We start from the raw sequence: 21,407 nt of genomic DNA, 5'->3' as shown, positions 1-21,407 counted from the left end.
CTGAGCTACAGCTCGCTTCATCACTCCCCCCCGTCACAGCCCACTATGGGGGCACAGAGGATCATTGAAGGGGGGGGGGAGGCGAGCAGTAGCTGTGCATCCCCCCTCGCCCCATGTTCCTCTGCCAGGAGGGGGCAGGGGGAAATCCGCCCCCCCCCCCCATGCAGCGCTCCCCAGAGTTTCCGACTCTGCACCGATGTCCCCTGGGCGGTCGCCCCAGCGCCCCACCCCCGAAGCCGGCCCTGCCTGGGGCGCGCCTCACTCCAGCATCCAGCCTGGCTCGGTGGACTTCAGGCCCCGCAACCCCTTTGCGAGGCTTGGAGCGTTTGGGGAGCGCCAGGGGAACCCCCCTCCCCAGCGCTGCCAGGGAAAGGCAGCCGCTCCCCGCTCGGCCCCCGCCAGCGGAAACAAACGCCCGGGCTCGGGCGAGCTCGCTGCCAGCGCTGGCCGGCGGCCAAGGTGATTTCCCACAAACCACATGCTCCGCAGCGGCGCTATAAGGGGCCGAGCCCGGGAGAAGGGAAGGCAGGAGACGGCCGCCGCGCCGCGCCCCGTCCCGTCCCGTGCGACTTCCTCCCAGCTCCCCGGGGCAGCCGCGATGGCTGCGCAGCTCCGCGCCGAGGCGGCGGCCCCGGCGGCCCGGCTCGGCCCCAAGGTAGGGGCGCTGCCGGGGAGACGCCGGCGGCACGTGTGGCTCCGCTCCCCGGCTGCGGCGCGCCCAGGGCGTTAGGCGCCTCGCTCCCGCCCGCCGAGGTCTGGAGGCGCCTAAGTCCCTTTGCGGCGCCCGCTCGCCGTGCGCGGTTGGCAGGGGCGATGATGCTTGTTCGCTGGCCCGGGGGTCTCTGGGGTGTGGAGGACGGGGCTGGCTGAGGGCGACCGCGAACCCCGAGCGGCGCGCTCTGCCTGCGCCTGGCACGCCTCCCTTTTGCCTTTTTCTTGCTCCTTCGCTCTGCTGGGCTTTGCCTTTGGATGGGGACCGCGGGTCCTTTCCCGCGGGCCCTCGCCCTTCTGCTTGCGCTGTGTGCTGGCAGGGCAGGGGCTTAAAGCTACGTTGGGGCAAACTTTCCTCTGTGCAAAAAGAACAGGAGGACTTGTGGCACCTTAGAGACTAACAAATTGATTAGAGCATAAGCTTTCGTGAGCTACAGCTCTGTGCGTTGTTTTGTACAATGCAAGGGGGGCTAAGCGAAGAGAGAGACCTTCATACCAGGGAGAGGGAGCGGGTGCAGGCAGGGGCATGCACAGGGCTGGGAAGCCTTGTCACCTGGCTGGGAAGCTTGTCACAGCCTGGGGCTGACGAGGAGCTTGGGAATGGTTTGGAGGGAACTCATCCCAGAGGACTGTGTTTGACCCCTTTGAGTGGGCTGCTTGCCTGGGATCCCCTCAGCCTGTTGGAGTACAGCACTCAAAGGACAAGTCTATCTAGCTAACTAACTGTCCTAGGATACTGATTCATCAAATGACCTAGCTAGATAGATGGGTCAGAATACCTAAGATCTAGGAGGATTGATAGGTAGCTAACTAGAACAGTATACTAAATGTCTGTCTATCTATCTATCTATTCATTTTCTTAGGTCTTCGTATTCTGATCAATCTAGCTAGCTAGCCCGACCAGTATATTAAGATCTATGAGGATGGATAAGTGGTTAGCTAGCTAGATCAGTGTATTAAGATCTAGTAGGAGAGTTAGCAAGATAGTATACTGATCGATCAATTGATCTATCTAGCTAACTCTCTTCCTAGATCTTAATATATTTAGCTAGCTAGCTACCCAGTCCATCCTCCTAGATCTTAGTATATTGATCTAGCTAGTTAGCTAGCTAGATTGATTAATCGGTGTACTAAGATCTAGGAGGATAGTTAGCTAGACAAATAGATCTTAGTATTCTGATCTGTCTACCTCGATCTTAGATCAATCCGTGTACTATGATCTATCTCTCTATCTATCCCCATACAGTGCATCTTTCTCTCTCTCATTATTATTATTATTATCCAGTACATAGCTATCTAATCTATTTTCTACTTTATCTCACTTACCCATCCATTTATATCCCATTGGTTTCAAGAGAGTCACACCAGGGTTGCCCTGTGTTTTCCCTGTAGCCCTTGGAGGTTGGAGTGCCCTGGCTGGGGATCCTCTGCCACGTCTCGAACAGCTTAATGGGACTAAATGAGGGGGCCCAGATAATCTTCATCCAAGAATATTAAAGGAGGAATTGGCACATGAAATTGCAAGCCCATTAGCAAGAATTTTTAATGAATCTGTAAACTCGGGGGTTGTACAATATGACTAGAGAATTGCTAACATAGTTCCTATTTTTAAGAAAGGGGGAAAAAAAGTGATCTGGGTAACTACAGGCCTGTTAGTTAGACATCTGTAGTATGCAAGGGCTTGGAAAAAAATCTGAAGGAGAAAGTAGTTAAGGACATTGAGGTCAATGGTAAATGGGACAAAACACAATATGGTTTTATAAAAGGTAGATCGTGCCAAACCAACCTGATCTCCTTCTTTGAGAAAGTAACAGATTTTTTTAGACAAAGGAAACGTAGTGGATTTATTTTACCTAGATTTCAGTAAGGCGTTTGAAACAGTGCCACATGCGGAATTATTAGTTAAATTGGAAAAGATGGGGATCAATATGAAAATTGAAAGGTGGATAAGGAATTGGTTAAAAGGGAGACTACAGCGGGTCCTACTGAAAGGTGAACTGTCAGACTGGAGGGAGGTTACCAGAGGAGTTCCTCAGGGATCAGTTTCGGGACCAATCTTATTTAATCTTTTTATTACTGATCTCGGCACAAAAAGTGGAAGTGTGCTAATAAAGTTTGCGGATGATACAAAGCTGGGAGGTATTGCCAATTTAGAGAAGGATCGGGATATCCTACAGGAGGATCTGGATGACCTTGTAAACTGGAGTAATAGTAATAGGATGAAATTTAATAGTGAGAAGTGTACGGTCATGCATTTAGGGATTAATAACAAGAATTTTAGTTATAAACTGGGTCGCATCAATTAGAGGTAACGGAGGAGGAGAAGGACCTTGCAATATTGGTTGATCATAGGATGACTATGAGCCGCCAATGTGATATGGCCGTGAAAAAAGCTAATGCTGTCTTGGGATGCATCAGGGGAGGTATTTCCAGTAGAGATAAGGAGGGGTTAGTACTGTTATACAAGGCACTGGTGAGACCTTACCTGGAATACTGTGTGCAGTTCTGGTCCCGCATGTTTAAGAAGGATGAATTCAAACTGGAACAAGTACAGAGAAGGGCTACTAGGATGATCCGAGGAATGGAAAATCTGTCTTATGAAAGGAGACTTAAGGAGCTTGGCTTGTTTAGCCTAACCAAAAGAAGGCTGAGGGGAGACATGATTGCTCTCTATAAATATATCGGAGGGATAAATACCAGAGAGGGAGAGGAATTATTTAAGCTCAGTACCAATGTGGACACAAGAACAAATGGATATAAACTGGCCATCGGGAAGTTTAGACTTGAAATTAGGCGAAGGTTTTTAACCATCAGAGGAGTGAAGTTCTGGAATAGTCTTCCAAGGGAAGCAGTGGGGGCAAAAGACCTATCTGGCTTTAAGATTAAACTCGATAAGTTTATGGAGGAGATGGTATGATGGGATAACATGATTTTGGCAATTAATTGATCTTTAACTATTCATGGTAAATAGGCCCAATGGCCTGTGATGGGATGTTAGATGCGGTGGGATCTGAGTTACTACAGAGAATTCTTTCCTGGGTATCTGGCTGGTGAATCTTGCCCATACGCTCAGGGTTTAGCTGGTCGCCATATTTGGGGTCGAGAAGGAATTTTCCTCCAGGGCAGATTGGAAGAGGCCCTGGGGGGTTTTCACCTTCCTCTGTAGCATGTGGTACGGGTCACTTGCTGGAGGATTCTCTGCACCGTGAAGTCTTGAAACCATGATTTAAGGACTTCAATAGCTCAGACATAGGTGAGAGGTTTATCGCAGGAGTGGGTGGGTGAGATTCTGTGGCCTGCGTTGTGCAGGAGGTCAGACTAGCTGATCATAATGGTCCCTTCTGACCTTAATATCTATGAATCTATGTCCTTCAGGAGCATGGCCAGGATCACTCCTGACAGCACGTGGATCACAGTGCAGGATGTTCCATGAGTGCCCTGTTCGGAGAAGGCATTGCTGTACCCTTCTGCACCTGTTCCAAATCCCACTGGATTTAATGGAAGGGTCCATGGATCCAGCTCCCTGAAAGCATTTGAGTTCCAGGGTGGGAAGTTACAGCTAATGCCATAGGAACATAAGAACAGCCCTCTAGCCCAGGATCCTGTGTCCAACTGTGACAAGCATCAGCTGCTTCTGAGGAAGGTGCAAGAAACCCTCCACTCCTGGGTTAACCTTCCCCTGGGAATGTTTCTTCCCGACCCCAGTCAGTTCGAGGGTGGTTGTGCCATGAAGCAGGCAGGTTTATAGTCCTTCCAAGCCTCTTGGTTATTTCTTTAGCATTTGCTTTTGTGACTCTGGGTGGTTTCATTATCCACATAAATGTCCAGTCCCTTTTAGAATCCTGCTAAGATTCTGGCCTCTCTGATACATTGTGCCAATGAGTTCCACAGACTAACTGCATTGTGTGTAAAAGAGTTCATGGCGCTAACACCTAGCCACAACTTATACGGAGAGACGTGACTCAGTGATGGGGCAATGTGAAAGGAGGTGCAAAGAGAAGCTCAGGTCTGGAGTGCTGCTACATGGAGAGGCAGTGAGGGGTCCTGGAAAGGGAGGACACATTTGCAGCTGGCTCTGAGATGGATGGATTTGAGGAGGTCCGTGAATTAAGATTCTTCTCAGGAGATGAGAAAGGGACGGGAGAGACTGCAGGGACGAGTGAGAGCTGGAGGGGCGGTGGGAAAGAGAGAGATGGAGGAGACAAGAAAAGGGGGAGCAGAAGGGGGGTTGGAGGAGGGAGGAAAAAGGGGTGCAATCGTTGGGAGGTGGCGCATGAGAGAGGGGTGAGAAAAGGAGCCGGAGGATGCGAAGAGCAATGGAGGGAGTGCGAAAGGCAATGAATGGCTAAGTGATGGGGCGGCGAAGATAGGATGAGACAGCGACTGGTGGGGGCACAGGTGGCAGCAGCTGTGGTTTCCTGCTCTGCACGGAGGGGCTTGTACACACTTGCGTCTGTCAGCAGCCTGGCTCTGAGAGAGCAGCTCAACTGGCCCTGGGAGAGCAGGGCTGGGGAATTCCCAGCAGGAGCTGCTCAGCTGACCTGCTCCTCTAAGAATAGCAGACCTGGAGGAGGAGTGCGGGAAGGGGAGACGGGGACGGCCAGCAGGGAGGGGAGAAGTGTTCACAGACTGAACGCTTGGGTGCCCACTAAAAAGGATTCGTGGCCTGAGCTCCTGGCACAGCCACTCAGGCAGATCAGTGCAGCTTGTACCTTTCCAGTGGGGTACTACACGATGCCCACCTACCGTGCCATGCCCCCCCAGCACCACATGTCTCTTAACTATCTCTGCATTGCTAAGGGTACTGACTTCAGCGGGAGAGAAGGATTTGTATGGCAGAGAGACAAACAAACCAGGCAGTTCCTCGAGACATCCATAGATGACATCCATAGATGGGGGAATCCATAGGGCTCTCCATGGGGGCTGGCAGCATTCTGCTACATCCACTGAGATGGCACAAAGAGATCCACCGCAAAGGCTGTTTCCAGGGGGCGGCAAGGGGGTAGCCACAGGAAACAGCACTAGGATGCCCCCTGGAGCCTGCTAGCCATAGAGGCAGCAGGTAGCCCAGGGACATGGATTCTCTGATGGCAGGTGTTCCTGACACTTCTCCCTTCCTCAGGTACGCCCAGTCTCCTGCACCCTGCTGACTTTCTTCCTCCTCGCCGCCTGCAGCATCCATGAAACCGAGCAGAAAGGCTACTGTGAGAATATCATCACCAAAAAGCACCTGGATAAACTGCAGGAACTAGTGAGTATCCAGCATGGCTGATGGGATGGGATCTGGAACATTAGGGGTGAGGCTGGCACCTAGTGCTAGCCAGGTGTCCATGCTAGGTGAATGTGTGGTGGCCTCCAGGTCCACGCTCGACAAGACCAACACCTCCGCCAGGAGAGAACAGTACCTGCTGAGTTTGATGCCTGAGCCAGGGGAGGCAGGTAGACATGCCGTGGGAGAGTGACTCTAGGGGGCCAGATTAGCTGGGGCGGCAGGTTCGACCAGCCCCTGCCCCTGGTGAGATCAGTCTTTGTGCCCCACATGAATTAGACCAATGATAGGCAATCCAGAAGCAAAGCTCCCACATGGAGCAAAAAATCCAGGGGAGAGCCCTATCAAAACAAGAGGGAGGTGAGCAGTGGTGATAGCTGTGGGAAGCAGAGACGTCCCCTGGACGGCCTCTCTGATCACCGGCCTAGATTGGGCTTTATGTTGGAGCCAATGCTCATTTACAGCAGAGGATGGGCTGGATCACTGGGATGGGGATGTGAGCCCGCAGGCACTGGCAAGGAAGGAGTGAGGATGGAAGAGAAAGGGAAGGCGAATGTGGGCGAGATTGCAGAAGTAAGGAAAGAAAAGGATAGACAGGAGACAGATAGATATCTACCCATCTGTAATATCTGGCGGATAGATAAGATGCTAGAGTGGGGTAGGAATGCCTTTCTACCCGGACAAAACCCTGCCGACACAGTTCGCAGGGTTATGGGTCGTGCGCAGGTGCATTCCAGGCTGTGCTGATCGCAGGCTGGTCCTTTAGGTCTGGGGTCTCCTGAAGCCCCAGCCCCACATTGTTTTCTTCTGCGTCAGAAGGGAGAGGGAGACTTATGGGGAAGGCACTTTCTAGCCCTTCCATGGAATGAACTCAGTCTGGATTGTAAACCTCGTGAGCATTTAGGAGGAGGATGGAGCACTGCAGCTGCCGAAGGGTTAACCTTGGGAATCTGGCAGTTCCCCGACAGGATTAGTTGCAAGGGGATTGACCCAGGAACCTTCCTGGTCTTCCAGTACTGGGAGGAATTCCCCAGCCTTGTTTCTTGCACAGCTGCTGCACAGCCTAACAGGGCTGAATACTGGTGGATGCTGCCAGGGCATCAGTGGCAGAAGGCAAGTACAAAGAGGGCACGCAGGGCCAGTCAGAGTTTGGCAAGGCTGGTTTTTGTTTTTTTTTTCTCCCCGGATCACAAATGATTTGTGGGTGGATCCAGCTGCGTCGGGGTCAGAAATCAAAGGAAATTCCTGCGATGTCTCCAGCTCTCCCTCCTGATTCTCACTGGCTGCAGCAGTGGATGTCCTTAAATTAAGTTAAAAATTATTTAGACAAATTAGATGTCTTCAATCACCAGAGCCTGATAAAATGCATCCTAGAATACTCAACGAGCTGACTAAGGAGATATCTGAGCCATTAGCGATTATCTTTGAAAAGTCATGGAAGACGGGAAACATTCCAGAAGACTGGAAAAGGGCAAATGTAGTGCCCATCTATAAAAAGGGAAATAAGGACAACCCGGGGAATTACAGAGCAGTCAGCTTAACTTTTGTACCCAGGAAGATAATGGAGCAAATAATTAAGCAATCAATTTGCAAACACCTAGAAGACAATAAGGTGATAAGTAACAGTCAGCATGGCTTTGTCAAGAACAAATTGTGTCAAACCAACCGGATAGCTTTCTTTGACAGGGTAACAAGCCTTGTGGATGGGGGGGAGCGGTAGATGTGGTATATCTCGACTTTAGTAAGGCTTTTGATACTGCCTTGCGTGACCTTCTCATAAACAAACTAGGGAAATACAACCTAGATGGAGCTACTATAAGGTGGGTGCAAAACTGGTTGGAAAATTGTTCCCAGAGAGTTGTTATCAGTGGTTGACAGTCATGCTGGAAGGGCATAACAAGTGGGGTCCCGCAGGGATCGGTTTTGGGTCCGGTTCTGTTCAATATCTTCATCAATGATTTAGATAATGGCATAGAGAGTACACTTATAAAGTTTGTGGACAATACCAAGCTGGGAGCGGTTGCAAGTGCTTTGGAGGATAGGATTAAAATTCAAACTTATCTGGACAAACTGGAGAAATGGCCTGAAGTAAATAGGATGAAATTCAATAAGGACAAATGCAAAGAACTCCACTTAGGAAGGAACAATCAGTTGCAGACATACAAAATGGGAAATGACTGCCTAGGAAGGAGTCCTATGGAAAGGGATCTGGGGGTCATAGTGGACCACCAGCTAAATATGAGTCAACAGTGTGACACTGTTGCAAAAAAAAGCAAACATCATTCTGGGATGTATTAACAGGAGTGTTGTAATCAAGAGAAGTAATTCTTCTGCTCTACTCCGCGCTGATTAGGCCTCAACTGGAGTATTGTGGCGCCCAGAACTGGACACATTTCAGGAAAGTCTTGGACAAATTAGAGAAAGTTCAGAGAAGAGCAACAAAAATGATTAAAGGTCTAGAAAACATGACCTGTGAGGGAAGATCGAAAAAATTGGGTTTGTTTAGTCTGGCAAAGAAGACTGAGAGGGGACATGGTAACAGTTTTCAAGTACATAAAAACTTGTTACAAGGAAGGAGAAAAATTGTTCTTCTTAATCCCTAAGGCTAGGACAAGAAGCAATGGGCTTAAATTGCAGCAAGGGCGGTTTAGGTTGGACATTAGGAAAAACTTCCTACCTGTCAGGGTGGTTAAGCACTGGAATAAATTGCCCAGGGAAGTTGTAGAATCTACATCCTTGGAGATTTTTAAGAGCAGGTTGGACGAACACCTGTCAGGGATGGTCTAGATAATGCTTAGTCCTGTCATGAGTGCAGGGGACTGGACTACATGACCTCTCGAGGTCCCTTCCAGTCCTGTGATTCTATATCCTTATTAATTAGCCAGGGCCCCATTCAGATCTCACTTACACTGTCATCACTTCATGAACTTCATGGGGTTAATCCTGAGTCACACCAGGGGGAGTGAGAGGAGAATCAGGCCCCATGGAGTTGACACGGGGGTGAGTGACTGGGCAATCAGGCCACCGCAGTGTAAATATTGTGCTCATGATCCGGTTGTGGCACTACCACTTTAAGCACTTAGATACTATGCCAGGAGCCAGGCTGTGAATCCAGATGTTGTGCCACCAGCCGAGCATTCAGTCACTAATCCAGTTGTTGCTGCTGTCCCAGCTCTGACAGAGTCCAAAGTCGAGTGTTCCCTCAGTTGGATGGCTGCCACCATCCTCATTGCTTTGGGCACAAAGGTCAGAGTCAGGTGCATGAAACCAACTCGAAGATAGCAGGGCTGGTCAAAGGATTTCCCTCCTGTGTTCTCCGGCCTTCTGCAGCGATCACACCCGCACACCCCATCCCTGGCCCGCCTCAGCCAGCTCTACTTTGTATCTAATAAATGTTTGCTAGCAACCGCCTCGCTACAGGCCCAGTGGATAATGAAACAATTGTTTCCAATAATACATGCTCTCCTGGCAGCCCTGTTTCTTCCCAGCCTGGAACGCAGACTCGGAGTTGTTCCCATACTCCCCAGAGGAGAGCTTTTCATCCTGAAATTGAAAACCTCTACCACTCAGGGCCTTTTTTTTCAGATGCAGGCGCTGTTGCACTCAATTCCCCTGCAAAGTTATTCTGCAAAGCGCTGAGTCAGCCTGTGAAGAGCCAGGGGCAGTGGGGGTTGATTTTTATGGCCTTTTGCTTTCCTCTGACAAGGCAGATCCTGGCCCCCTGATGAAGAAGGACGGCTGCCTCTTGTTTGTTTGGACAAGGATTGGGAATGCTCATATCCTCATCAGGGCTACGCCTCTCCACAGAACGGCCTGTTCCTTCATTATATCTGTTTACCCTCTGGACCTCCAGTGAATTGCATGGAATAACAACATCTCACAGTTATATTGTGCCTTCCAGCAACAAGGATCCAAAGCATGTTACAAAAAAAAAAAACCCCTGCATCCACTCCTAAAATGCAGCTGTGTATGGGGTGATGAGCCGCAGCTGAGTGACACAGGGGAGAAAATGTTGGCCAGGATATTAGGGTAAATTCCTCTGTGACGAGAGACACTGTAATCATGAGCGTGTCTGCAGAGCAGAGGCAGGGATCTGATTTTAAAAAATGATAGATTGAGTGGAAGAATGTATTTAGTATGTGTTCAAATGATTGATAGGTGCTGAGATGGATCTCTAGTCCCAGGAAGTGAACCTATAATGCTAGGGAGCCCTGTACATAGTGCACGGAGTCCCGTCCTGTGGTGCTAACAGCCCCTGGCTATAACCCTTGTATGGTTCCCTGCACTGATCCTATCCAGAGCAGCTGGGTTCATCCTGCTCTGCAGATTCTCCTCTGTGCAGGCCCTAGGGGCTGGTGCAATTATCAAGTGCCCACTTAAAGGGGAGCGGCAGCCTGGCTGGATTCCAGTTAAGGGGCTGCAGCATGTCTTTGTGCCTCTTTTTCGCAGATTGACTCCCAGATGCTGATGTCCTGCCACGTCTCCTTTGAGTTCATTGATGAACAGCAGTTGGTGAGTGGACTTTGTCTGGCCAGCTGCTAGCCTGAGCCTAGCAATTCCTCAGGATGGCAGCCTGTGCATTAGCCCTGGAGATGGGAGGAGCTGTAAATCCAGAGGGGAGTCTCAGCAGCCTGGAGAGAAAGGAGGGGCCTGTAGCCTAAGCCTTCAGAGAGCTGGGCTTGACTTCCATCGTGCTCACAGATTCCCTGTGTGATTTTTGGAAACTCATTTAATCGCTCCATGCCTCAGTTTCCCTTTTGCAAAATGGCAGTGGTAAATCTTCCTTAAGGAAAGAAGCTCTTTGGCCCACTTGCTGAAGTGTAACTGACTTCTCTTACACATCACCTCTGAAAATTGGGGCCTGGAGGGGGAGGGAGGAAAGCCAATATAACTTGCACACAAAGGTCCAGATTTTCAGGAGCGCTCAGAATGTTGCATCATTTTAGAGCTATCTTTGAACGTGGCAGGGACTGAGGGGAAGGGATCTCTCTGGGCCGGGGGCTGAACAGTCTCTCTGGATACATGTACCCCGGGTTGTAAGATGAAGTGGGCCGTGCAGCAGTTCTGTATTGCCGCCAATAACCTGTCCATGTTTGCGTCCCAGGGTGACCCCATCTGCTTTGTCAAAGCGGCTTTCCCTCGGCTGGAGGACATCCTTGACAAAATGAAATTCAAGAAGAACTCCGATAATTTTAACAAGACAAAAGACGTGCAAAACATGTACAAGAAAATCGATGAGAATGAAGTTCCGTGCATTGACGACCAGGATGATCATGAGCGCGAGGTACGTTCTGAGAGCTAGGTGCAGATCTGCAGGTCAATGGCCACAGGGACGAGAGGAGGGCTAGCAGCCCTCGCTGGAATGGAGCGGTTTGGTTCAGGCTGGTCCCTGCTGCGCTAGGAAGCTGGGTGGATGTCCATAATGGGAAAAGACTAACTCCCAGAGCACTGAGGGTGACCACATGGACTCTGGGAGGGTGGCCCCTGTGGATGACGTAGTTGGGGTTGGTCCTGCTTTGAGCAGGGGGTGGGACTAGATGACCTCCTGAGCTTCTCTGATTCTGTGAAGGCGTTCCAGGCTGTGTCCGAATATGTGACCGGTGGTTGCTGTTGGCAGGGAATGATCATTAACCACACACTGGGCTAATTAAAGCTGGAGCTGGGGTCAGAGGGTCCCCGGCCTGGCAGATGAAAGAGCAGAGCAGGAAGTGCAAAGCTGGGAATATTCCCAGCTTCCCTGGCTGTCAGTTGGAGCCTCCCCTGTGAAAACAGCAGCCTCAGGGGTTCTCGAGAGACCCCCAGAGCCACACTGGTGGGTGGGGGGAATCCTGAGCGGGGCAGAGCGGGATTCTCCACATGCACAAACACAAGGACTTACAGGACTCTGCTATGCAGCCTCAGGTGTATCAGACTCTGCTCCCAGCAGGAGACAGTGACTTTGGCTGTAGACTGCTCTAGGCCAGAGTCACCCAAAGGGCCCAGGCACCAACCAGGTCATCATCCAAGCTCAGTCTTTTCCCTAATCCTTTTCTACCTGCGTTTGCTCCTGCCAAGAGCACCTGGAATCCCAGCCTGGCTGTAAATGGGCCTGAGCCAGCTCTCGCTGGTGGAAGTGACAAATCTCCCACTGATTTCAACGGGAGTAGGATCACACTGAATGGGCCCGATTCTGATCTCACTGGGGGGGACATGGGAAGACTCCTATTGATTTCAATGAGAAGGGGATCAGACTCAGTGGTCCTGATCTTGCCCTCAAACCGTGTTTACACCGAGTAGTTTCACTGATTGCCTTAGAGCGGCGAGGGGAGAGTCAGACGGTGCATGGTACCTGGTGCTTCTAGCAATTTGGCAATCATAGGACGAGGGGGAGTTTGACACAGTTTCTGCTCTCTGGGTTGTCTCCTGGCTGCTGAGCCCTGCTCTCTGCTTAGCTCTCCCAGGCCTGCTCCAAGGAGTTCTTCATGCCTCCCGAGAAGATGCTACAGCTGGTGAAGAATTTCTTTCACCAAGTTATGGTCCTCTTAGACAAAAATGTGGATTTCAAACGCGATTGCAGCAAAACCTACCAGAAGTGCTCCGCCACAAAAAAGGAAGTGCCGTCTCCAGGTGAGAAACTAGGACAGCTGATCTCCCCGTACCACCTCCTCTTGAGCTGCATCCTCTAGCACCAGCCAGGGCAGTGGATTCACATGCCTGATCCTTGTGAAGATTTATACCATTACGAGACTGCAGCTTTTACACAGGAGCATGCTTGTGTGCGTGCGAGCGTTTGTCCCTGTGAATGGGTGTGCATATTGTTTGCGGCATCACAAGAGTGTGTATATATATATGTTTGTATGCTCACATGCGTCTGCACTGGATTGCACCCATGTGCATGTCTTTATGACTATGCTTACCTGTGTGTTTTTCTGCATTTCTCTGTGCAAGCATGTATTTGTGTGTGTGTGTGTGTGTGTGTGTACTGGGCAGGTGTGTGCATTTGTATCCATTTGTGTGACTGCTAATGAGGGAGAAAGCTACAAAGTTTCGGGTCAGAGCACAGGTGCTGGAACTAGGGGTGCTGTTGCACTCCCTGGCTTAAAGTGGTTTCCATCCTATCCAGGGTTGACAGTTTGGTACAATGGTTCTCAGCACCCCCACTGTCCAAATTGTTCCAGCGCCCCTGGGTCAGAGACAGGCCCTCAAATTGGGAAGTTGTTTTGGAAGTGGTTGTCTCACTCTTTGCTCTGGGAAGAGGGCTGGATAGCTCTCTAGGGCTGTGAGTTTGGCTGTAGTACTGCAAATACAGCAACCTCGTTTGCAGTATTTCTGCCGAAACCAGGAAGTTCAGAGGCAGGAGCAGAAATGAGCAACATGAAAAAAGCTCCAAGAAAACCTCAACCCTGACTCAGCCTGGGCTATAGGTTTGGGGCCTAGTTGTTTTATCTGCAGCGGCTCGTCTGGGAGTAAGGATGGACTCGTGGCTCGGGCCCAGCTCTGGGAGACAGGACTCCTGGCTGCTCTTTGCCACCGACACACGGGCCAAGTCACGTTCCCGCCTTGTGCCTTGGTTTCCCCATCTGTGCAGTGGAGAAAATGTTCCTGGCCTCCGACTACCTGGCTCTGATCGGGGGGGGCGGCACTTTGTCAAGGCCGAGTGGAAGATGCAGTGCTCTTGTCTGTCCCTGCGGGCTGCCTGTGTCCGGGTCCATGTTACATGTGATATGTTTTGCATGCACACCAAGAAGAAGCTCCCATCCGTCCTCCCCACCAGTAGGATCTGTCCTGTGTCTTGTGACTGAGACGAGGGGACTCGGTGAAACTAACACTCCCCTCCCACTGATCCTTGTGCAGCTGCTCCTGGTGACGACACAAGCCTCAGACCCTCCACTGCCTCTGGACAAGGGCCTGCCGCAATGTGGACACTGCCTTGCTTGGGCACACTAACAATCACAGCCCCGATCTCCGTGCGCCGGCCCTGCCCCACCACCTCTCCCTCTGTCCCCTGGCCTGCTGTCTGCGCGCCTTCTTGACCCCTTCTTTCTCGCGAATCGCTTCCACTCCCCAGGCACGGGTTGCTCTCTGTGCGCTGCTCACGGTCTGCATCTCCCAGCCTCTCTGGGCAGCTCAATTCGCCTCCCCGCTCCCTCTTTTTGCCCTGCCCGCCGCTGTCCCCCCCACCCCTCATTCTGGACTCTCTCTCCCCTGCCTCCTGTTTCACTTTGACCTCGTTTCAGTGGCTCTGGCACCAGCCCACCCAAGCTAAGGCTGGGTCCTGGGGCGGGTGGGGCGGGGAAGGGGATTGAGCCGACCCTAAAGGCTGTTCCCTGCTCTTCCTGGAGGCTGGTTACTCTATGGCCTTTCTCTCTCTCTCTCTGGTTCTTTCAGGTGTGGTGACTGACCGTGACTGCAACTGTCCATCCCCAAGCCCCCCTCGGGAGGGACTCCCAGCCTCTTCCCACCCAGCCTTGGCCAGCAAGCCCTTCCCTTCCACTGTACCCCGCCTGGGCAGCAAGGAGGCAGCTGCCAGCACCCACCTGGCCCACAGCCGGCCTGGTGCCATGCAGAGCCCAGTCAAGTTAGACAGCAGCACCAAGCCCAGGGTATCCAGGAGCACGCACAGAGGCCTGGTTGCTCTGGAGATGCAGGGGGTCTGGGCTGGCATCTCTGCCAGTGTGTCCTCACCAACAGCAGAACTGGAGCTAGCATCAGCATCACAGGGACTTGGTAGTGGGTCCATCCGCACCGAACCGCTCCTGGACCTAACAGAACCTCCCAGCCAGGAGCCCCGTAGCACAGAGGATATCTTCACCTCCCCTTCCAGCCTCCCGGCCTCTGGTGAAGAGACGCTACGGAGGAAAGAGATCCATCGCACCAGGACAGAGGCTGAGCAAATCCAGGCATGGCCGACTGGTCTCAGATTGTTCCTCCGCACGACTGGTTCAGCTGACTCATCCCCCGGCGTCAAGCAGACCCAGCCACGGGCAGGAGAAGACGTCACCCAAGTCGTCTGGGCATTCTCAGCAGCAGAGCCAAGCACCCACCTGATAGATCCCCGTAGTGCTGATGCCGTGTCCAGCCCAGCCCTGACATCCGAAGCAGTGGAGGCCTCGGGAGCAGACCCCAGTGGCCGATTCGTGACCCCCCTGCACAGTGAGCTGTGGCCGATCCCCTCTGTAGGCTCCAAGGAGCCCATCTCTGTAGTGCAGCACCGGTTCTCCAGGATGTCTGCTACCACTGACCGCCCTCCTGCCCCAGAGACGCCCCCCGGGGGGAGTCCTCGGCACCCAGCAGGGCAGGGCAAAGCCCCAGACGTGCAGCGCACCACGGAGCTCCGAGGAAAGAGAACAGGGGGGCTGCCCAGGTTCAGAGAGCTCGATGACAGCCTGGCGGGGCCCATCCCTGACCTTAACATCCTTCCTCCGAACACAGACCAGCGCAGGAAGGAGGCGCAGCCCAAGGAGACCCAGCGGGAGGTCATGTCCTATGTGCTGGTGGCAGTCCTGGCGACCGTGGCGATTCTGCTGGCCGTCGGAGGCCTGCTCTTCTACAAGCATAGATCCAGGGTAAGCGCCTCACCAAGCCACCCCCATCGGGGCACGTTGGCTGGTCCCAGCGGCTCCCAGGGCGGGAAGAGGGGTGTCTTGTTGGCAGTGCTGGCTAGTGGGTTAAAGACACATCCTCTCTCAGCCCCTTCCTGTGAACCAAGTAGGTGTGGGCACCTGGGGAAAACCCCACCCCACCCAAGCGCTGAGACAGCATCTCGAGTGGTTAGAGCAGGAGGCTGGGAGTCAGGAGGCCTGGGTTCTGTTCCCAGCTCTGTGAGGTGGCCTTGGACAAATCACTCCCTCCACCCCCACATCGCTCTCTGCCTTAGTTTCCCTCGCTGTAAAATACCTCGCAGGGCACACTCATCAGGGACTGAAAAGCACTGGAGGGGCTCAGGTGGAAGGGTAGGGTGTGGGGAGAGCAGTTCTCGTAACTGGGAACGTCCCATCCCCCTGCCCCATGGGAGTGTGTTTGGGGCTATGACTGCAGTAGGGAATGGGCCCCGGGGGGGATGTCTGGGGTGGGAAGGAGACTCCAGTCCCAGCTATTCACCCTGTCTGCCTCCTCTCACAGGAGAGCCTGTCTGTTCACCCCTCCCCGCAAGGCACTGCCCACTGCAGGGAGAAAGGGATAGAAAGGGCTCAGGAGCTTCCCCCCCCATGGACAGCACAGACCCCTACCAGTCCAAGACTGATCCTTCTACTTCCCTCAAACAGACCCAGAACGGACGGCTGCAGCGGAGAGGGAATGACCTAGAAGAGCAGGAGGGAAGGTGAGAGGCTGCGACCTAGGGCTGCAAAACTGGGGCTTCTCCTCTGGGTCTCAGTGGGCTTTGTGGCCTCTTCTCTGGCATGCAGTGTCCTATCCCTCTGGCCTCCCACCTTGAAGCGCTTGGCCCAAGAGCCTGCTGCAGACCCAGCCCCTGTATGGCCAATGAGTGGCTGCCTGGCAACAAGGGGCACCACGCATCCCCCCTGTGGGGCATGGGTGGGCATCACCAGCTGAACCTTCTTCCCGCATTCAGCCCCTGGCATTGGTTTGAACCCCTGGATATTGCTTCTCTTTGCAGACCGCTGAAAGGAGTGGAGGAGCCTCTGGAGCTGCGGGTGCAGGGCGAGCTATGAGGTAAGGTGCCCCACTTTATCTGGACGACAGCCCCGCTTTAAATCAGGCCCCACTCCTGCAGCCTGGCACAGCGGGGAGTTTGGAATGGCTCACGCAGACCCTGGGGTTAATATTCAGCCAGGCACCGAGCACAAGGCTGCCAGCTTATTGCTTGGCAGCTTAAGCACCTGGAAATCGATTCCAGGTTTCCTAGCTGTTGTACAAGGCCCTTAGCGACGGGGAATTTAATTGTCACCGTCTGGTTCCTGTCTGGGATCCACATTCAGCACTGGCAGAACAGGGCATAAGGCCTTTAACCTGGATTGGGGTTGGCAGGGGTCGATCAGGCTTCTGCCAGCCAGGGATCTGTTCAGCTGGAAAGGGCAGTTCTGCTCTGAAAAGTGGCTCTGAAACTGTCCTCTCCCTACTCTGCAAATGCGCTTCTGGGGGCATCTGCATGAGTGCTGAGTTCCTGCTTGGGTTGCTCCTGGGAGCCCTGCAGGGCCAGCCTGGCTATGGGAGAAGGGTCTGGAGTCTGTCCCTTGCTGTGCATTGGCAGAATTGGTTATTAAGTGCCAATGCCATTCCGTGACCCCGCTGCAAACCCGCTGCTGGAAATGGGGCTGCACAAGGGTGACCTAATTTGGCCTGTAGAACCTTTCTGACCGGTGATGTGCAAGGAGGGACGAGCCCAATGGGACTCTCAGATCCCAGGGGAGGGGAATCACCTTTTTCCTTGTCAACTGGGCAGGTTTGTTTGGGCGTGACTGACTCTAAACACAGGGCCACGCGATGCTGGTTTTGCAGAGCCAACTGCCCTTGACATCCCCCCCTTAGACAAACCCAGCAGCCCGTAACCCTCTGATAGATGCTGACCCCCTGAGCACCTTGTTCTGCAGGCTGGTTTCTTCCTACCCAGCTGTATACTTTTAGCTATTCTAGTTTCAGTTTAGTGCAACCCAGCATGAAGTGTCTGTGAGCCAGGTAAATAACCCCACCTGCCAAAAGGCTCCACTCTTGCAACTGGAGGAAGCTGGGAGCCTCTGGCATAAACACTGAATGTTGGTGAGCCCGACCACTCCCTCCTGGGTAAACATTTAAGCTTGGCTGGGCATGCTCCTGCTTCCTGCATTCAGCAGAATCTCAGCCCTGCATCAGCCACGCGTTCCCCATTCCTTGGAAGCTCCCTGCAGCAGCTGATGTCACCACCCTGATTTCGCTCTCCTTTCCTTTCCAGCTGGGCCTTTCCTGTCCCAGGAAGAGCAGCGGCTTGAGGCTTGGATTCCGAACCCTCCCTTTTGTGTGGGATCTCGGCCCCATCTGGAGGAGAATCTGCAGCAGCTGGACCCCTCCTCCGTCGCCCCCAGTGCCAACGATTGTTCCTTGCTCTCGCTCTCTGCTCCTCTCTGCAAGGTCGGGAGAGACCGAAAGATCTGGAAATGGATGCTGTTTGTTCTTGGCACTGGGACCTGGGTTCCGCGCTGCCCCACGCCCCAGCCAATCCCACCCCTTGCTCTCTAGTTACTGGCAAGCCAGAGCAGCCTGCAGGACCACCCCAGCAGACCTGGCACCAGGATGGACAAAGTTTGGCTCTGATGAAGGGAGATAAATGGTCCTGGGACTCGCATTGTCTGATCCTCTCCAGCCTGGAAAGGGTTAGGTGGACTCCACAGAGAGTTAGGATGGCATGAGGCTGGCTCGTTAAGGGGCTGGCTGTGCCTGCCGTGGAGGGCTCAGCGAGAACGGGCATGCCTGGGCAGGAATGAGAGGACTCTGCTGAGCCAGCCAGGTTGTCATTGCTCCCTGCGTGCTCTGGGTCGGAGTTGGATGCAGGAGGGGTGGGGACTGCGGTCTGGGCTCTCTTTCTTCCCGCTTCTTAGACCAGCTCCATCTTGTGACATGGCACAGGGAATCCGCTGCTTTTCAAAGAGGCTGCCACCTGGCCACGAGCTGAGTCTGCCTCTCTCTCCCCTGTCTGCCCCAGCACGGTGGCCTTTGGAATGATCATCAGATGGCCCCTTTCAGGAGTCGTTTTTAACGACATGCACGAGCCAGCGCCGGTCCCTTCCATGCCTCGAGGCTGCTGTGTCTGCTGTCTGGCCCCAGAGCCCTGATAGCATAATATGCAATGCTTGCCCTCTCTCCTCTCCCCATGCCCTTTGCTAGAAGCCTATTGGCTCAGCATATTGGACTCTGGGATTGGTCTCTGACCTTTGGGGTTCCCACCCCTGCAAAGTATGGCCCTGTCCCCTCTCCCATCCCCCTGCACTCCAGTGAGAGGTAGAGGCCTTACAAAGAGAGGAAGGGGCACCCTCATTTGAGGGGAGCCTGCTCCTTCCCATACCCAGGACATGCTGCGGAGTGGGTAATAGGGGTACAAATTGGGGTCCTAAATCCCAACCCCCAAAGTGAAAGAAAACCTCTACACTGTGAATTTTAACTCTCTTCTGCTTCCCCCTGAGCAACAGGGGCTGGCTGGTATTTGGGTTCGTCCTTACCACTCCTTTCCCGTACACTCAGCGGGCCGTCCATCCTTCTTGTGCCTTCTGCCCTATCATTCTGTCCTCCTTCCCCCATCCCCTGTCCAGGCATTCTGCTTGTCATGATGTAGCTGGTGACCCTGAGCTGGCCTCAGGTTGGGAGAACTGCCTTTATGCGTTAATGTATTGGAGAAATCTCCTTCTCCTGTAAAGTATTATTTTTTATTGGAGGGAGCAGGCGTGACCGGCGGTGGGAACTGCAGGCGGTGGGTCACAGCCGGTGGGGGGTGGTCTAACGCAAGCTGGCCTTGTGTTCCGGACTGGATGTTTATGACTGTGCTTTAAGAGACTGAATATGTCTCATTCTGTCAAGGACTTTTTATCCAGTAACATGGGTGCAACAGACCAATGGGCCTTTGATCCTGTGTGTATATCTCAGTAGCGTCATATGGGATGGAACTCGTTTACCGAATTACGTTGCGTGGAGATCATTAATGCCCCCTGGAAGTGACAGCCCTGTGCTAGCTTGCGCGGTCCATCTACGTAGCTCTGGTCAGGAAGTGGGACATGGGCAGATTTCAAGCCGATCACAGCTCGGCCCATCCCTGTCTTTAGTCACCTCCTGGCTCAGCTGTTAAAGCGCTGGGGAGCTTTGCCAGCCTTCTGTGCTGTCCCCATGGTACCGCTGAGGCTCGGAGAGGTTCAGGCCCATTCTGAGCTTAGGACAGATCACACAGCGAGTCAGCGTCAGGGCCCGGAGCGGGTCCTACAATTCCCAACTGCTCGACCAGGTCCAATGGGCCGCTGGCGCTCCCGTTGCACTGTTGACATACCCCCTTCCTAAATCTTGGCAGCCCAGTCTGTAGAGGGCTCCAGACAGCCTCGGTCACCTCTACTCCCCGGGAGGAGGGCTGTGCCAGCCCCCTCTGCCATCACCTGCCCTGGTGGCCTGTCCCGTTCAATAATTAACCCCGTTGGGCCACTCAGTTGCCTCCAGCCTCTCTCTGATCTTGGCTCCCCCCTCCAGGACCCTCAACCACTGGGGAGAAGGCGTTACTCTTCCAACTGAACTGCGCCCTCCGGTCTCTCCATCAGACCTCCTCTCCGCCACAACCTCACCGTTGTCTTGCACCTGCTACGGGCCTGCTCTGCATCATATGGCAGAAGAGCCCACATTGGGCCGGATCGCCAGCTGGAATAATTCGGCAGAGTTCCCATTGCCTTCAGCAGTTTACGCCAGCTGAGGATCTGGCCCATGACATCAAACTTTGCTGACACTCAGCATCTGATCTGATTCTAGGGCCAGATGCTCAGTGGGTGTAAATCAGTCTAACTATGGAACTCTGCTGATTGGCCCCCAACTTGAAGATGGGGACGTCTCTGCTTTCAGCGATAAATGGTTTATTTTTTTAAGTGGCAGGAGAAAACCTATTTAAACCCCATATTTTTAAATTATTAATATGTTTCTTAAAGTATATTTATTAAGTCCAAAGGCACATTCCACTTCCAGTACAGCGTGCGATTGTGGTGAGATATACACACAGCTCAGGTGTCAAGGGCACAGAGTCTGATTCGGATCTCACCCCTGTGTAAACCAGGAGTAATTCCACTGAGTTCAGTGGAGGCAGACAGATGTAAATAGGATCAGAATCATGCCTATAAAGTCCATCTGCTCGTCAGCCTGCCAGATCTTGGGTTGACGTCAGCCAGCCTATCTCTATGGCAAGCTGTGGATCTCCATTGATTTACGCTAGGGCTAACAATCCACAGTCTGACTCTGTCTACTAGAGCTATGCACCTGCCATGTCATGTTATTCCACATATATTAGCCGATGGGAGAGTAGCTCCCAACAAAGGGAGTTATTGTTTTGGTTCCAACTGTGTTGTTTTTGTCTCTGTTTTTTTTTTATACTTCAAAATTGTGAATTATTTTATACAAAGTCATTTAATAAATGTCTATTTAAAAAACAAATAGAAACCAACTTGTGTATTTAATAATAATAATAATAATAAACACAGGTATGTGGCACTTTGTAACACTTGGGTAGTGGACTTGTGCTTGCTGGTCGTTGTGAAGCGCTCACCCTGCTCTCAGCCTTGGATTTAGTTGAGGTTGGTCCTGCTTTGAGCAGGGGGTTGGACTAGATGACCTCCTGAGGTCTCTTCCAACCCTAATCTTCTATGAAGGGAAGCCGCATGTCAGGCTCAGGAGTGAAGCATTCAGCTCATGTTGTTACCAGGTCAGCTGAGCAACTTAGGTTTGTGTCTATGGCCAGCTCTTTGGGGCAGGGAGCTGGGGCTGGAGGGGTTGATGG

The 21,407-nt window shown here is 52.7% G+C and overlaps 1 protein-coding gene across 3 annotated transcripts; it reads left to right on the top strand.

The window, feature by feature from the left end:
- Positions 1-388: 388 nt before the first annotated feature.
- CSF1 (colony stimulating factor 1) lies at positions 389-21,131 on the top strand. Of its 3 annotated transcripts, none has more exons than XM_038379699.2 (9): positions 389-655; positions 5,834-5,962; positions 10,430-10,492; positions 11,085-11,264; positions 12,412-12,586; positions 14,348-15,525; positions 16,225-16,280; positions 16,578-16,633; positions 17,850-17,987. In XM_038379699.2, the coding sequence occupies exons 1-8, from the start codon at positions 479-481 to the stop codon at positions 16,630-16,632; spliced, it is 2,013 nt and encodes a 670-aa protein (XP_038235627.2). In that variant the 5' UTR covers positions 389-478; the 3' UTR covers position 16,633; positions 17,850-17,987. The 3 variants fall into 3 exon arrangements, with proteins under 3 accessions (XP_038235627.2, XP_043356305.1, XP_043356303.1); XM_043500370.1 differs by having other exon boundaries at positions 456-655; positions 15,392-15,525; XM_043500368.1 differs by lacking the exon at positions 16,225-16,280 and having other exon boundaries at positions 456-655; positions 17,850-21,131.
- The last annotated feature ends 276 nt before the right edge of the window (positions 21,132-21,407 follow it).

This window comes from Dermochelys coriacea, chromosome 21 (assembly GCF_009764565.3).
Source record: "Dermochelys coriacea isolate rDerCor1 chromosome 21, rDerCor1.pri.v4, whole genome shotgun sequence".
Lineage (NCBI taxonomy): Eukaryota > Metazoa > Chordata > Testudines > Dermochelyidae > Dermochelys > Dermochelys coriacea.
Note: the sequence above shows the minus strand (reverse complement) of the source record. Positions and strands in the feature narration are given on the sequence as shown.